The sequence below is a fragment of the Chrysemys picta genome, chromosome 6, assembly GCF_011386835.1.
Source record: "Chrysemys picta bellii isolate R12L10 chromosome 6, ASM1138683v2, whole genome shotgun sequence".
Taxonomy (NCBI): Eukaryota; Metazoa; Chordata; order Testudines; family Emydidae; genus Chrysemys; species Chrysemys picta.
This window is the reverse complement of record NC_088796.1, coordinates 45055658-45072272: the sequence shown is the minus strand read 5'-3', so window position 1 is coordinate 45072272 and position 16615 is coordinate 45055658. Positions and strand designations below refer to the sequence as shown.

Genomic DNA, 16615 nt, shown 5'->3' with positions numbered 1-16615 from the left:
TTTTCCAGTTTCCAAATGGTTAAATGAATATGGCTTGCCAGGTTCAGTTTTGTCTCCTTCATATTTTTAAACAAAGTACCCCATTAATGCACCATGCATAATAAAGTAAAAACTAAACTCTCTCAGTCCTTTCTCTTAGCAGCCTTACCCAGTCTCTGAGACCTAACACTTTGGCTGTACCTCACTGGTACCCTTTTAAGAGTGGATTGTACATTTGACTGTGTCTTAGAACAGCACATAATGTTACATATTTGCTCTGTAATACACACACAAAAGAAAGGAAATTCACAATGAGACATTAGATGAGTCATATCCTTGTTGTTAAATTAATATAGTGTAATACATTTTAAACAATTAGTACAAAAACAATTAAGCTTCCACTGACTAGTGCTCATCTGCTGCAAATCTAATAACCTGTAATTTTGCCACACAAATTATGAGAAATATGGAAGAAAATAACCAAAAATTTTATAAGTAGCGGACTTTCACACTAACTGGCTGTCTTTAATATGATAAAAATATATATTTAATACACAAAGCTTAGTTTACAGTATGGATGAAATGTCTGAAAAGGTTTACATTTTAATACACAAAAGTATTTTAAGCTGTAAACAGTTGTCCTACACAAAACACCTTCCCCCAAATTACCGATTGGGATAGTCAAATTGAAAAATGTCATCTGGATTTACAATATGTATATCAAATTTCAACCAGATATTGATCTGAAAAAAAAAATCCAAGTTACAAAGCCCAGAAAAATAGGGTTAATAATGAAAATGCCAAAGATCCTTAATTATAGTGGTGCTTCTGAGTGACACCATTATGAGTGTATACAGTCCTCTAGAGTGAGGTATAATCTGTTTGAGTTATATAGCAATAATACCCTCTCCTTTGATTTATACTGTATTCCCTTAACAGCACAATGAACCTTTCCTATTTGCTCTGTTCACTGCAAACTGCCTATTTGGCTGAAACTTTTAAGGGTCCTCCCAATTTGTCCTCTTTCTCTCCCTCTCTCAAAGGATTCTGCATTTTTACCATAATATGTTCTCAATTTTACTCTTGGCATCAAGAATTAATAGTCAGCATTGAACTGCCTAGGACTACATTTTCTTTATTGAGATATTAATATTTTCCTACTGTAAATTCTTTTCACTTGTATGAATTCAAGAGATAATTATAATGACTTTCATATCACATTAGGATAACTATATTTCCAGAAAAATCTTATTGCAAGATAAGGTCTTTAGAAGAATCAGTTACTAACCTGTTCCATAACTGTTGTTCTTCTAGATGCGTTGCACATATCCACTCCACTTCAGGTGTGTGCACACCCAGTGCACCGTTGTTGGAGATTTTCCCTTCAGTGGTACTTGTCAGGGTGGCATATGTGCCTCTGCTGCCTCATGCTTCTACGCAGTGGCATAAAGGGTGGAACCGCCCAGACCTGCTCAGTTCCTTCTTACAGACAGAAAGACTAATATAGAGGGGGTTGTGGAATGGACATGTGCAATGCATCTTCAAGAACAGTTATGGAGCAGGTTACTAACTGTTGCTTCTTCTGCTTGGTGGAACTACATTGGCCAAGTTACAACACAAGCATATACAAGAGGATATCCAATATGAGATCCTTTGAGAAGATACCAGGAGCCCCTTCATCCTGTCTGCAGCTGCCACAAGCAATTGGGGGATGACCTAAGCTGTTTGGTTCAGTCGAAGAACACTAATGCTCTCCTGACATCCAAAGCATGGAGCCTCTCCTCAATAGGCATGAAACTTTGGAAAGAAAGAAGGTAGGTATGTTGCCTAATTAACATGGAAGTGAGACACCATTTTTGAAAGAAACTTTGGATGGGAATGTAGGTAAAACATGTTCTTGTAGAAAACTGCGTATGGAGGTCCAGGGATTACAATGCAAAATGCACCTAACCTTCTGGCAGAGGTGATTGCTACCAAGTAGGCCACCTTAATTGAGAGATACAGCAAGGAACAGGTAGTTAAATGCTCAAAGGGAGGCCTCATTAGTCTTGAGTCAAGATGGAACAGGATCTACCTGAGGGTACAACCTTTCCAGACTCTTCAAAAATCTTACTGATGTATAGAATGGGGAAAAAAGAGAACACTTACCAGTTGGAGGGTGGAAAGCTGAAAGAGCTGCTTTGATGGAACTAATGGCCAGACCTTGCTATTTTAAGGATTACAGACAGTCTAGAATCTAATGTATTGAAGACCTGACTGGAAAAACCCCTTTCTGCTGGGACCACATGGGGAATCTCTTCTACTTTGCCAGGTAAGTATGTCTATTTTCTGCTACTAAAAGGACATCCTGAACTCCCTTTGAATAAACCTCTTCTGAGGGATTAGCCATGGAGCAGCCAAGTTGTCAGGTGGATGGCCTGCAGGCTGGGGTGGAGGAGTCTACTATGGCTCCTGAGAGACAGGTCTAGATCCAGTGGTAGGCACCGTGGAGTTCTGCTCTAGATGGACAGCAGACTGGAAAACCAGTGTTGCCAAAGCCACGCTGCAGCTGTAAGTATGACACAAGCACAGCCCTGCCTGATTTTCAACAACACTCTGGGTTGGAGTGGGACAGGAGGAAATGTGTATAAGGGCTTGTCCATCTGGGGCGCCAGGAAACCCTGGGCCGTGACCTTGTTGAGAACAAAACTAATGACATATCCTGTTGACTTTCATTGCAAACAGGTCTACATGGGGAGTCCCCCACAGCTGGAAAATGGACTTGGCAATGTCTTGATGGAGAAATCACTCATGGTGACTGGTAATCAATCTGCTTAAGCAGTCTGTCAGATTGTTCTTCATGTCCAGAACATGAGAGGCTCTGTGGTCAACTGAATTGGCAATACAAGTGTTCCAGAGACTGACTGTCCCTTGGCATAGCAGAATGGACCAGGCTCCCCCTTGCCTATTCACATAGAACATGGCTGCTGTATGGTCTTTGAATATGTGCAGATTTCTTCCCTTGATATTGGAAAGGAGAGTTTGACGGGCCAGGCGAATGGCCCTCAGTTCCCTTACACCTGTAGGCAGTTAAATCCTGTGTAGACCATAAACCTTATGGGCCTCCCGACCTGGGGCAGAAGTGTCTGAAACTAGAGTTAAAGATAGCTGGGGGGAGCAAATGGAACTTCCTGTTTCGCAAGTGCCCCCTCGTCTGAGTGTGTATGTCTGCACTCTCTGCCTTGTGGTGGAGTCTTCAGTGACTCAGCCCTCTGCCTGAATCACACAGTCTGTATGTGAGATGAAATCAAACCCTTTCTAGTATACATGTCCAAGGGGGGTCCTATCTCAGTGCCCTCTGTATCTGCAGTCTTATCCCTAGGTCGATCCTCAATCTGCCCAGCAGGGCCTAACCCAGTACCCAGGTTCAAACTCTCGGCCCCATCTGAGCTCCCTCAAATTGTCCCTGCTCTTCAAGCAATCCCGGCCCTAGTGTGAGGCTCCCCCCCCACCTCCCCCGAGACTCTTCACCTCTCGGGTCCTTTCTGACCCCAGCTCTCCAGCTGAGCTGTGAAACAATTTATTTCCCCTCCCAAGGATGCATCAAAGTCCAGGCCACTTCATCAGTGGCCGGTGGGGGGACCTGAGCCTGGCCTCTACACTGGATCCCAGCCCAGAGACCTTATAGATAGCAGCCATCTGCCGTGTCCCTTCAACTAAGCTGCATTGCTGGCTATGATTCCCCCTTGGCCGCTTCCCCGCGGCCCCAGCACGTTCTTCACCCTTACCTCAGGGCTTTGTCCTGGTTGAGTCCCAGCAGCCAGCCAGCTCCTTCTTGCTCCCCCCAGTTTCTGCCAGCACTGCTCTGTCTGAGGTCCTGTAACTCCCTCAATCAGCCAGGCACACCATCCATGCTCCTCCAGCTCCAGCAAGGAACTGAACTCACTCTGGCCTTGCAGCTCTTTTTATATTAGCCTGCTGTGCCTCGATTGGCTGTTCCCTACAATTTCTTCTGATTGGCTGTGTGGGATGCAGCCACTCTAGATAATGAGGACCTTCTCCACTTCCTTTTTCTGGGGCAGGGTATGTCAGGGCCGCAAGTTCTCCAGAAGGGGGTCCTCAGGGCCAAGTCTACCCCCACCATACTCCCCGACACACACATTTGAAGGATTTGCCCACCAGTACAGACAGGCCCAGATTTGAATGGGCACTTACACCACCATATCTAGAGGATGCCAAACTGGTGAGTACACTGAAGCTAACTATCCTTGTCATTTCCTGAGATGGAGCCTGGCATGCCGGACTACATAAATGCATAAGGTCTTATGTCCCAGAAGCCTGAGGCAATTTCACACTGTCATGGTAGGAAACGGCCAGTATTGTCTGAAATCTTGACCATGGAAGAAATGCCTTGGATTCTGTAGAGTCCAGGACTGCTCCTATAAACCATCTTTAGTATAGGAGATACCATAGGTTTCTCTGTGTTGATAAGCAGTCCCAGCGCACTGAAGGTGGACTGGAGAAGAGACATGCTGGACTGTTCTCTGATCTGCCACTCATCCAAGTAGAAAAAAAACTTGTACTCTTGACTTCCTCAAGAACGCTGCTACCACCCCCATACAACCACTCCCTGCTTCAGACTGCCTCCCCTGCAATACCTGCTTCTTATCTCCTGGTAATCTGACCCTGCCTACCACCTGACTCTTGGTTTTGCCCTCTGGCTTGCTTTGGACTATGACCTCCTGGTATCTGACCTGGCCTGACTCCTGCTCTGACCACCCACACACTGGTCATGATGGGTTTTCATGGACCACTTGGGCCACAGGAATACTACCCTGATTCCCAAGTTGCTGGACTGCTTGGGGGCTGCCTATATATTCACCGAGTTGGACCAGTATGTAGTGGTCTACCTAAGCGACATATTGATCTTCAACTACCCTAAATAGCATATTGCTCATGTCCGAACACTCCTGGAACACTGTGGCAGCAAGGCCTTTAAACTAAGCTTGAGATTTGTGCCTTCAATCAAGTCTCCACAGAGTTCTTGGGCTTCAGTTTATCCCCAGAAGGGATCAAGTTGGACCCACACATCCAAGCCATCCAAGATTGGTTGACTCCACACCTGGTATGTGACTTGCAATGCTTCCTGGGATTTGCCAATTTCTATTGATGATTTAGCCTGAATTTTTCAAAACAACTTAAGACCCCCATCACTCTCCTCTGGAAAAATGCGCAATTGCATTGGTCTCCTGAGGTCCAGCATGCATTCAGTCAGCTGAAATTCACTTTTACTACGGGGTGAGCCAGTATGGGTGCCAATGTCACATAAACCTTCATTGTAGAAGCTTTTAGTGCAGAGATCAGGACTGTCCTCTCTCTGCAACTTGGTCTCAAACAAGGGTTACACTCATATGCTTATTACAAAAGGAAGCTCACCTCACAGAACTGAACTATGAAATACTTTACAAGGAACTCCTGGCGATAAAAACTTCCTTTGCAGAATGGCATCACTACCTGGAAGGAGCTCATCACATGGTCACGGACTATAAAAACCTGGAATCACTCTATATTGTGAAAGCCTTAAACCAACGGCATGCATCTTCAGTGGGCGCTATTCTTCTCATGATTCAATTTCATTATCACATACATCCCAGATCCAAAACTGGCAAGGTGGATGCCCTGTCCCAAAGATACAGTACGAGGCCCCAGCCAGGAACCAATCCTCATTTTCAATCCTGTGGCACTCAGTGCAGCGCATCACTAGGATATACTCAGGTTTACACATTCTGCCTCTGGCTCAGAAATTCTGCCTAATGAACAAGCTATTATCGACAGGAAACCACATGACTTCCAGGAAGGGATCATGCATGTAAGGGACTGTGTCTGTGTGGAAGGGTGGCAGTTTTGCAACTATGCCACAATTTCCCCCTAGCAGGACACTTGGGGTGCGTCAAGACCCAAAGACTAATATCCCACTCCTTTTGGTGGCCCCGGATACCCCCAACCATACAATTATTCATTGTCTCCTTTGTGTTTGTGCCCTTACCAAGACCGTACGCCACAAGCCCTGCAGTCTCCTCCATCTTGACCAGGGGCCACCATTGCCATAGATTTTATTGTAGGATTACGGGAGTCCAACAAATTTATGACAATTTTGATGGTAGTGGACCACTTTATCAAACTGGTTCACTTCATCCCTTGCACAGGCCTCCTCCCCTCTGCAGACAAGATAGCCCAGCTATAGATTAGCCAGATTCTACAGCAATGTCTGTAATGCTACATTAATCATCACCAGGACAATTGGTCCTCACTTCTCCCTTACATGGGCTTTGCCTACAACAGTGCAGACCATGCCTCTAGGGGTCAAAGCCCCTTCCCCCGCCCCCAATTATGGGTACCACCCCAAATTCCACCCACAATTACCTGCATCCTCTTCCGATCCAGCTGCTTCAGACCTGGTGGAGCAGATCTGTTGGGCCCAGGAAGAAGTACATGGAAAAGGCAAGAGCAGACTAGAAGCAGTATTTAGACCATCATCAACAGCAAGACCCCACCTGCACAGTAGAGTAGGAGATATGGTGCTCCACAGAGCTTCCCCACACATACAGACGTGGTCACAAGCTGAACTTTCAGTTCCTTGGCCCCTTTAAAATCCTGTGACAGGTTAATCCAATCACTTTTCAACTCCATCTACCCCACTTTTTGAACATTCACCTGATGTTTCGTGTATCACTACTGAAACCCTACACAGAAAACCCTTTTCCCCACAGATATGATGGCACTAGAGAAACCATTGTCTGTTTCCCCCTAGACAGCACTGTATGTTCAGACACTCAAATAACTGAAGGCAATGATGGTACTGAATGCTGTAATGCAGAAGCTGGCAAAGTTGGACCTGAGGTTGTTGGTGCTGGGTGAAAGGACCCCTGCACAGCCAACGAGACTGGTACCAAGATGCATAAGTTTCTTGCCATTACATAAGCTTCTGGAGTCAACAGCTGCTGGTGGGTTGATTTGGATGGCACCATTGAGGTTTAAGGTACTGCTTCAGGAGCTAGTCTTGACCATGCCTATGCTGATGCCAAAATCGACAGACCTCCCTGAGTAGAAGACTGTCTCAGTGAGTGCCTCAACTTCAAGTGCATTCAACTACCTTTTTCTCCATGGCTGCTGGACTTTGGTACCATGGATCTCTCTCTCCTGGATGTTTCCTTGGAGGTCTGACATGTCTTCCTTGGTACTGTGGAGGGCAACCAGTGCTGGGACTCGGCCAACATTGTGGGAGCACTCCTCACTGAAGTCAAAGTGCTTGGTAACCATTCATAGTGGAAAGGCTCCAAGAATGGCTGCAGAGTGGCCTTCATCAGTAGAAACTTCAGTCTGGCCTTGCTGTCTTTTTTGGTCCTTGGTTTAAAGTCTCTACAAATCTGAAAGTGATCCCTGACATGTGATTCCCAGAGACACTTCAGGCAACTGGAGAGTGGATCACTGGCATTGACTTTTTACAGGAAAGACAGGGCTCAAAATCCAGTGACCAAGGTATGCCCTTGTGACACTGGCAGGCCAGATGCCAGTTCTTGCCCAGGCTGCAGGCATTAGCTAAGAACTGACAACTCGTAGCTGGAGACCAGACCAGGTCACCTGTATGTTAGTTTTGCTCAAAATAGGCATTAGTCTTATAAGAATGTATTTACACTCTATGAAATACTTGTATGTTGCTGCATGTATTAATCTCACTTATAATATCTATATCCCATGTTATAAGGCAATATTTTAAGTGTTTGTGCTGAATAATCTGTAAATACCCTCCCCGCCCCCCCCACCAGTCAGGAGAGAAACATTATAAGTTTAAAATAATAGTTTGCCACAGGAGGTGTTATCTCCCGCCCAACAGAAAAAGAAGGCCCAGAGACACCAAACTATTGTGGAACATCAGAGGACAAAAGACTGTTGATTGCTTCCCACCCACCCCCACCTGTGAAGAGGAGATGTGCATGTGAACTCATCCTATCATCTCGAACTCTGGAAGAAGAGAATAAAAATCCCTGACAAGAAGACACTGCATCTCTTTGGCTGTTTGAACTCTGAAGGGCCAGAGACTCTAAACTGAAGCCAGAGATCCCTCCTGAATCTGCCCTGAAAGACACTGAGTAGACAGATCACTACAACTCTGTCACTCTTAGGATTTAGATGGTAACTCATTGGTGTGTATATATGTTTGCTTGCTTGAACCTCTAAATAACTCTCATTCTTTTTTCCTAGTTAATAAGCCTTTAGGAAGTTTATTACAGGATTGGCTACAGGTGTTGTATGTGATATAAGATCTAGGGCATCAGTTGTTCTGAAGTAAATGACTGGTCTCTTGGGACTGGAAGCAGCCTGAATGTAGTGTGATTTTTGATGTAGGTGACCACTTATCACTAAGTCCTGTTTGTCTGGGTGGCAAGATAGACTGGAGAGTCTAAGGGGTCTGTCTGTGACTGCATGATAAAACTGTTACAATGATCCAGGAGATCACATTTGTCACTGGCTTGGTGAAATCTAATTATAGAACTCACCACCAGTTCGGGGTATCTGCCCTGTTTTTGACAGTCTGCCCTAAGGTAGACACTCATGATTGTGAGTCACTCCAGACAGCGTCACAGCCCCAATACCAGTAATGGAATCCCACAAAGAAAACTGAAGTGTATAAACACACTAAAAGGGAACTTAATACTAAAAACTATCTAACACTAAAATTAAGGTTAAATGGACACCAACTATGAACCAAAAATAGATAAATGGGAGAAAAACATGCAAAGGCAAGACAACTGGCTCCAACAACTGTCATGGGCGGTAAGAAAGAACTGGGGGTGGGGGTTGGAGGTAGCTCTGCCCTTTATACTACTGCACAGCAGAGCAAGGCAGCAGACAGCGCATGCACTGCCCCGATGGGTACCACTGAGGGAAAAATCTCCAAAAGCAGTGCATTGGGCGCGCACACACCTGAAATGGAATGGGTATGTGCAATCGCTCCAAGAACATAATATAAATCTAGATTAAAAAAAAAAGTTGGGTAATAGCATGGACTGTTGTTCCCTTGTTTGAAAAGCACTGTGTGCATTTTGGGTGCTACTGCAAACTAAATAATGCATTCATTTATCAAGTCTAATAATGTGAAAGTGGCTAATATAATACTTCGGAAAACTGCTAATAAAATGTGCATGTTATTGGAGCTACATTTTGGTTCCGTTTAGGTGAAGTGTCCATTTGTAATTTTAAAATAATTTACAGTACAGAGCAAAGCAAACAGTCTCTGTGAATGAAATTCACCTCTGTAGAAAGCTAGCACACGGCCCACAATACCAATTAAGTCCCACTCAGGGCCGGCTCCAGGCACCAGCTTACCAAGCAGGTGCTTGGGGTGGCGACTTCGGAGAGGGGCGGCACATCCTGCTGTTCAGCAGCAATTCGGCGGACAGTCCCTCACTCCTGCTCGGAGCGAAGGACCTCCCGCCGAATTGCCGCCGCACATCGTGATCTCGGCTTTTTGTTTGTTTGTTTGTTTGGCTGCTTGGGGCGGCCAAAACCCTGGAGCCGCCCCTGGTCCCACTTAAGGGCTACTGTGCAGAATTGCTTGCAGACCCTCTGTGGTGTATTGTGGAAATATTCTTTGCAGTGGACCCATATAAATTGCTGTTGAAAGCCACTTTAGGGATGAACTGGTTTGAGACCATTGGTCCACAATTATACAGACCTAGTGTCTCAAGTAACAAGAACACGAAGGTGCTAAAACATTATATTCCAGCAGATAGTTGGGTACAGCGGGGTGAGGGCTGCACCGCAGTCCTCCTTGCTGACTGTAGATAAGGGGGATGAATTTCTCCTTGTCCAATCCCCTCTAGACTCCTCTGCCAAAAAACTCAGGCTTTATGCAACCCTCACATGATATTTACTTCAAATGGGTAAGATTTATGTATTCCTAGTAATGTACAGAGTCAGTTCCCTATAAAACAAAAGAGAAGAGAGTCCATTCATTACACTACTTTACTGGAGTCTTAACATTTAGAAATATTTGACAATATGGCAGTAGCTGGAAACGACTGTTTATAACATGTATGAGTTCAAGCTTACAAGCAGCTTTATTGGACAACGATATTCTCTAGTAAGTTTATTGTCCTTTTACACGTCTCATACAACAAATCCATCCTATACTATGTACCTTGTAGATTCTGCTGGAGTCTCTCTTTCCCATTTTAGCTCACTGCTCAGGCAAGCTGATTTTCCCCAAACTTTATTATCAAATAGTTATGTTTTATAGCAGGAAACAGTGGAGGGGGGAGTAGGAGGAAAGAGAGGGGAAGTACCAGGATAGAACAACTGGGAAATACTTTTAAGGGTGTAGCTAAATGACAGTAAAATATATGTTCTTTGGTTAGCAAGCAGAAAAAACCCCTTGCATACATGATAGATACACACCAGCATTCTAAAGCAGGAGACAAGAATGTCAAGAGTGTATTCTTCTCCCACTGCCAGATGGAAGGGCTATTATTATAAATGAAAGGCAGCAATAGTGGATGCCAGGCACTTTTGTTGTGTGCCAGATTCTGAAGTCCAGATGTAAGCAGGTTACCCCTGGGACAGGACAGGCTTCAGCTCCCGCAGTAGAATAGAACCAATCACCGTTTTCTCAGTGTTTATGATGAGCTGTGCTGTAGAGCCTTCCTTCAGCTCCACTGTGACTAGCATCAATGACCCACTGTGCACAGTTTTAGCTGAAAACCTGGAGGAAGGGAAAAAAATCATTAAGGCATTCATATAAAGCCAAAAGTTGGTAGTGTATTCTTTCTAAAGTTATATTAGTTTAAATTTCAAAACTTTTTCAATTTAATTCAGTATCGGGGACAACCCCTAAATCCCCCTACAAATTCCTCAGAAACAGGATTTGTGCAGTGCTGCACAAATAGCTTTATTTAGATTTTATTATCTAATATAGCCACAAAGCTTTAGTGCAAGATTTTTTGTTTAGTATTATGGACAAGAAAGTTCCTTTAAAGGAAAATTATTGTTTAGATTCTAGTTTTGTGTATTAACACCGAGTACTTCAATTGAAAGAAAGTATTCCATTCTGCACCAGTAACTTAAAACCACTGTATTCATAGTTAAAGGATAATCTTCAGTATTTTATACCAAAATAACTAAATCCAATACTAAAATGATGCTGATGTTATGCATTTTCTAAATTGTTAAAATGCAGCCTTTTGAAAATGTTTTCTCTGCATGCCACATGATGAATTAATTCAACTGAAATTGCTCAAACTTAATACCCAACATGATATGAAATGATGTTATGTAACAAACTAATCTTTCTGAAACACCAGATCTTCTCCCCTTAATTTATTTTATCTCCAGAACATTTGACACACTTTTCTATTGATTAAATATTGTAAATAAAAAGTGAGATCTAATGCTCCATTATTAAATTCCAAGACATAAAGAACTCACTAATTACACGGAATTAAAAGCAAAACTAGCCTTTTAAGCACTGCAATTGACTGAAAACCATTTTAGGCACAATGAACTTCTGTCAATCCTGTTAATTCATTCTGCATGCACAGCCAGGCCCCAGAGACAGGAAGGATGAGGATGGCAACAGCCTAGTCTTCCATTTTCCACAAGGAGTGCACCACACGTGTGTGTGTGTGTGTGTGTGTGTGTGTGTGTGTTATTTGAGAACAACAAAGTTGCTGCACATGGGCTTTTGAAAACACTAACAAGTGTAGAGCAGGTCTATGACCTACTGTGACCCCACTTTGCAGGGCCAATCCCCTCTCCCCTTTCTGAATGACACGTGTCTGAATCAGAGCCATCTGCCTCAATTTGCGCAACATCTTCAGCCACAATAGGACCCAGTTAGCCCTGACAACAGCTCACAATACATAAAAATAAAACTGCTGTGCTGACAGCACGCTGTCAGCTATTCAAGAGCAAACCAACTGGTCAGTGTCTCATGTCTGACAATTAGCAAGGGCCTTGCAAAGCGCCTACTGAGGTCCTTAGGGAGCTCTTTAATTACCATCAACATAAAAGAGGGAGTTTATGAGGAGATACTCAAAAAACTTCACTCCAGACTTAATTAAAATATTAGCTACTTACGCAGGAAGCAGATTCTCTTTAAATGAGATGTAATTTTTAAAAAATTATGTTTAAGTACATCAAAAACTCATAACACATCATACTAATTTAGGACACAAGTCATTTCTCAAAAGTTTCCTATCACAGGTAAATATATTTCTTTTGTCCAGGTTATAGATGCATTCTAACCAGTCTTCCTCCAATAGGAAAACCTAGCTTTTTCCTAACTACAAAACTACCACCTTAAAAATTAACTACTTATTTAGTTGTGTCTGTCATCTTGGCTATTTGCTTCACAATGTAAATTTCGGTATTTCTCATGTTGATTTTGACAGGGTGATAATTATGTAAACAATAGTCTTATTAGTCTCTTTATTTACTTAACACTTGTGTCTTGGGACAACACAGAAGCAGATTATGTCTGAATGCACACATAAAAAGCTCTGTAGTTGGAGTTCCTGCAGTGTTTCATAGCCCCAAGGCTCTTTTTACCTCTTTTCTATTAAAAACAGAAAGTGATATAAAGTCAATGTTATGATAAAGCAAATGGAGCCCAAAGTCTCACCAGAGGTCAGTTTTGTTGACTGTTTTATACATGCCATTTAAAACACCAGGTAGGGGGATAATCATTATAAATAAAAATTCTCTAATGAAAACGCGAGTCTTGTATTTGTTGCAGAATCTAAATATGTGCTGACTATTTCACATAAACTATTAGCGTGTATGCAATTACAATATTTACTAAATGTCTGTTCTATTGGACACTGATTTTGACATTTATTGAAAGCAGATGTCTAATGGAAAATCACTTGACTTATTTCACTGTTAAAGAAAGAGCTAGTTAAATTGTAAACCTGTTTTGGGCTGTGGAAAGCAAAGTCTGTTCCCTAAAATCCACAAGATCATTACATTGCAAAATTAGCTACAGTAGAAACATATATTCAAAAGGAATGTACATTTCTGAAGCTAAACTCAGTTCTGAAATGATAAGGTGGCTGATGTTTAGATACAAGATTAATTATCAGTAAGACCACTTGTGTCAATTAAGACGTTTTAAAGTAGTGGTTGTTATAGTAGGATTATTTGAGGACCATCTGATTATTAGGATAAAGAGAAGAAGTCTTATCAGATGTTTTACTCTTAAGATAGTCAATCCACTAGCATTTTAACAAAATTGTGATCTAATCAACTAGATTTGTAGATATGAGAATACCATTCAATATTGTTCAGTAATGAAAATAAATCACTTATGTACAATATGTTTACTCTTTATAGGAAGCTGTGGAACATTTTTTGTCTCATAATGTCAGTTTTTATCCCTACTTTTTGTACCAGGGTACACTAACATACATACAGGAAGCTATATTCCATTTATTATGACATCAGACTTCAGTGTGGCTTTGAAATAATCCTTGGAAAACTACACTGTTGTATCTATCAAGTTTAAATTGTAAATTGTAGTTGTTTGTAGAGGTAGAAAAGGCCTTCTGTGGGACATCACTAGGTGTGGAATGTTAACAGCTATTAGAATGGGCCTGCTGTGATAGAGGGTAGCACACCAATAGACCTGGAAAAATACTAAAAGTAAATGAGTACAAGTACAATGTTTGCCATTAAAAAAGAAAAAAAAAAAAAAACCTTTTACCAGTAGATACAAAACCGTGATATCTGTGATAATTCAATTGTTTTATATAGTTAAGCAGTATGTTTAAAATGATTTCACATGATCATCTAGTTATTTTTCATTTTTAATTTATCCCCCACCCCATTGTTTGTATCAACCAGATTGGAAACCTGAAAATGAAAGTTTTCCTGTCAGAATATTTCTCCCTACAGCACACGCATAATGGTGGTGTGTCATTTATAGCATTACTCACATATACTGGATTATGGGTATTTTTTTTTTTCCATTTACAAAAAGTACTTGGGTAGGCAGAGGAGGATGTTATGCATGTGCAAAAACCAAATCTTTCTCAGAAGGTTAAACAAAAAAGAAAAAGAATAGGTAAGTCAAATAAGCCCGTCCATTAACCTTGAGAGTTTCAGTTTAAACTTATTACATCTTTCAAAAACTTTGTTTTGTGTGTGCAATTTTTTTTTGGGGGCGGGGGGGAAGGGGGAAAGGCATAGTGATAATTTTTTATTGAAATCAACATTTGTCAACAGTGATGTATGAAATCTAGTTCTTTACTATTTCAAATATAAGGGAAATTTGAGTATCTTAGATATTACAGTGCGGTAACATTTGCCAAATGCTGACCTTTTAATGGTAACCACTGTACATAAAAATGGAAGTAGTTTCTGTTTCTGTAAACAAAAAGGGACTAAAATTCATGATCCAAGTACTTTAAAGAATTGCAAAAATTCTTAGTTACCAGATACATTGCAAAAAAAACTGTAATATACTCTCAATACCTACTCTTAAATAATTAATATTTATACAAAACTATGAGTTAATTTCTAGCAGAACATTCACAAACAGAACATTTGTTTACAACAAAACAAGGATTTGCTACAGTTAATTCAACAATATTAAGACATACTTTCTCTTCTCATGGACAGTCTTCCTGGTCTCTGATTGTTCTACTCTAAGTTCAATTTTCTCCTGTTTTCTGTTCTGCTGGTTATCAGAAACAGTGACAATGGCCCACTCAGGCTAAAACTTTTTTTTTCTATCCTGTACATGAAGCCTTCAATTACTGCCTGCTGAAGCAGACAGAATCCTATTAGTAAGAAAGACAATCACAAGATGCAATGCCCTGCCCTAGCTGTACAAAAATAATTAGTCCGAAGTTGACAAATGTGTAATGAAGTTGCACAATGAATGTATGTAAGAAATACTGGTATAAATTAGTCTTCTACTTCCAAATACCAGAGTTAACAGCTATGAAGCATTATTTTCCTATGTGTTATCAAGAATAAATAATTATACAATTTTGTAATTTCAGTACTCTGAAGTTTTGATTTACTTTGGCTAATACTGTATTTATATACAAGTTTTACTTTGTAATTACCTAAGGATCTCAAAAATGGTAAAATAGTGGATATTTATACTGTTTAGCTGTCATAGAAACTTTAGAACTTGAATAAAGATATATTGGGGACAGATTTAACAGTATATGCCTATATGGTTCTGATACAGGGGTGACCAAAGCTTGTAATCTCAAACGTATTAAAAATAGAAAATAGTAACACATTCACAAGAAAAGACTTGAAAATCAATTTAAAAAAAACTAATGATTTTCATCTCAGAAAATACTTCACTAGCATCAATTAAATTATTAAAAGCAGAGAAAACTAGATTAAAGAGCATTTACACCATAGATATAATTTTATAATCATTTTGATATCTCTTTCATTTTTCAGATAGTGTCATGTTTTCTTGAAAAACAACTTTATTGAATTAAAAAGTTCCCTTAAAATTTTCAACATACTTATGTTCAAATCAAATTATATTGTGATGATAGAAATATTAAACATTTAGGGGTTTAATGAAAAACATTTTATTTTATGGATAAACTAGGACCAGTGATGTACTGTAGCATTTTTAGCATGCTAATTTTTTCTGCCAAAAATAGATTCCAGAAGCCTGGCCTCAGCTGCTACTCAGCAATCTCACTGTATTTCTGTGAAAGTCAGATGTGCAAATGAGCCTGTAAGACTTATCTGCTAATCACTATGACTGCTCCATGTAATGGTCAGTGAGGGTGCTACATCCACTTTCAGACTACTTCATCAAATATCTATCATCAACTCAGTAACCTACTCAGCATCTAAGGTCTGAGAACCCAAGTCTGCTTTGCAAAACTTGGATTGGTTAAGAAGTTGGATCAATAGACCACCATCTCACCACCAACACACAATAGTTAGCCTGTTTTGTTCTTGCATCTGTTTTGTTCTTTGTACTCTTCTGTTCTTAGGGAATCAGGCATTTAACATAAGTGTTTGAGAATTACGTACTTTCCATTTTTGAAAACAAGAAATAAATTTCCTTTTGCAAAAATGTATTTAATCACAGAAAACAGTTTGTCTTACACAAAGTCAACAAATAAAAATGATAAAATCTTTTAGATAAAAAAACTCTCGTTTGGTTATCTTTGCAAATGTTAAATGCTTTTTGTTTAAACAATTAACTCAGAGGTTGCTGTTTGTTTTTTCAAAGAAAATGCTGCACATATTCTGCACTTTAATGCATTCAGATACAAAAGCAGTGCTGTCCTCTAGTGGACAGCAAATAAGCTAGGATAGAACAATCTATTTTGATTAACTTAAGATATAAATAGCTTTCACATACACTTTTAAGATTGCGGAAATCTGCATTTTCTTAAAGTTAATTAAAAAAACCTAACCCTATAACAAACATTGTAGCTCCTTGTATTCAATAACATATCTAAGGAATTAAAAGATTCTCAAGGACTGATGTTATACAAAGATGTTTACTCAAAAGTATTTCATACCTATTAATCAAAACCTTTGAATGCTGATGATACTTGAAAACTGTATCAGCACTCAGCACTTTTCAATATATAAACCTTTTATTACC

At 40.6% G+C, this 16615-nt stretch overlaps 1 protein-coding gene across 12 annotated transcripts in view; it reads right to left on the bottom strand.

The window, feature by feature from the left end:
* Positions 1-9966: 9966 nt before the first annotated feature.
* Positions 9967-16615, bottom strand: part of AP3B1 (adaptor related protein complex 3 subunit beta 1) — a 580418-nt gene continuing 573769 nt past the window's right edge. For all 12 annotated transcript variants that reach the window (XM_065550060.1, XM_005288300.4, XM_065550061.1 and 9 more), the window contains one exon: positions 9967-10720. In XM_065550060.1, the coding sequence (XP_065406132.1) occupies positions 10567-10720 (154 nt within the window). In that variant the 3' untranslated portion in view covers positions 9967-10566. The remainder of the gene's footprint in view (positions 10721-16615) is intronic.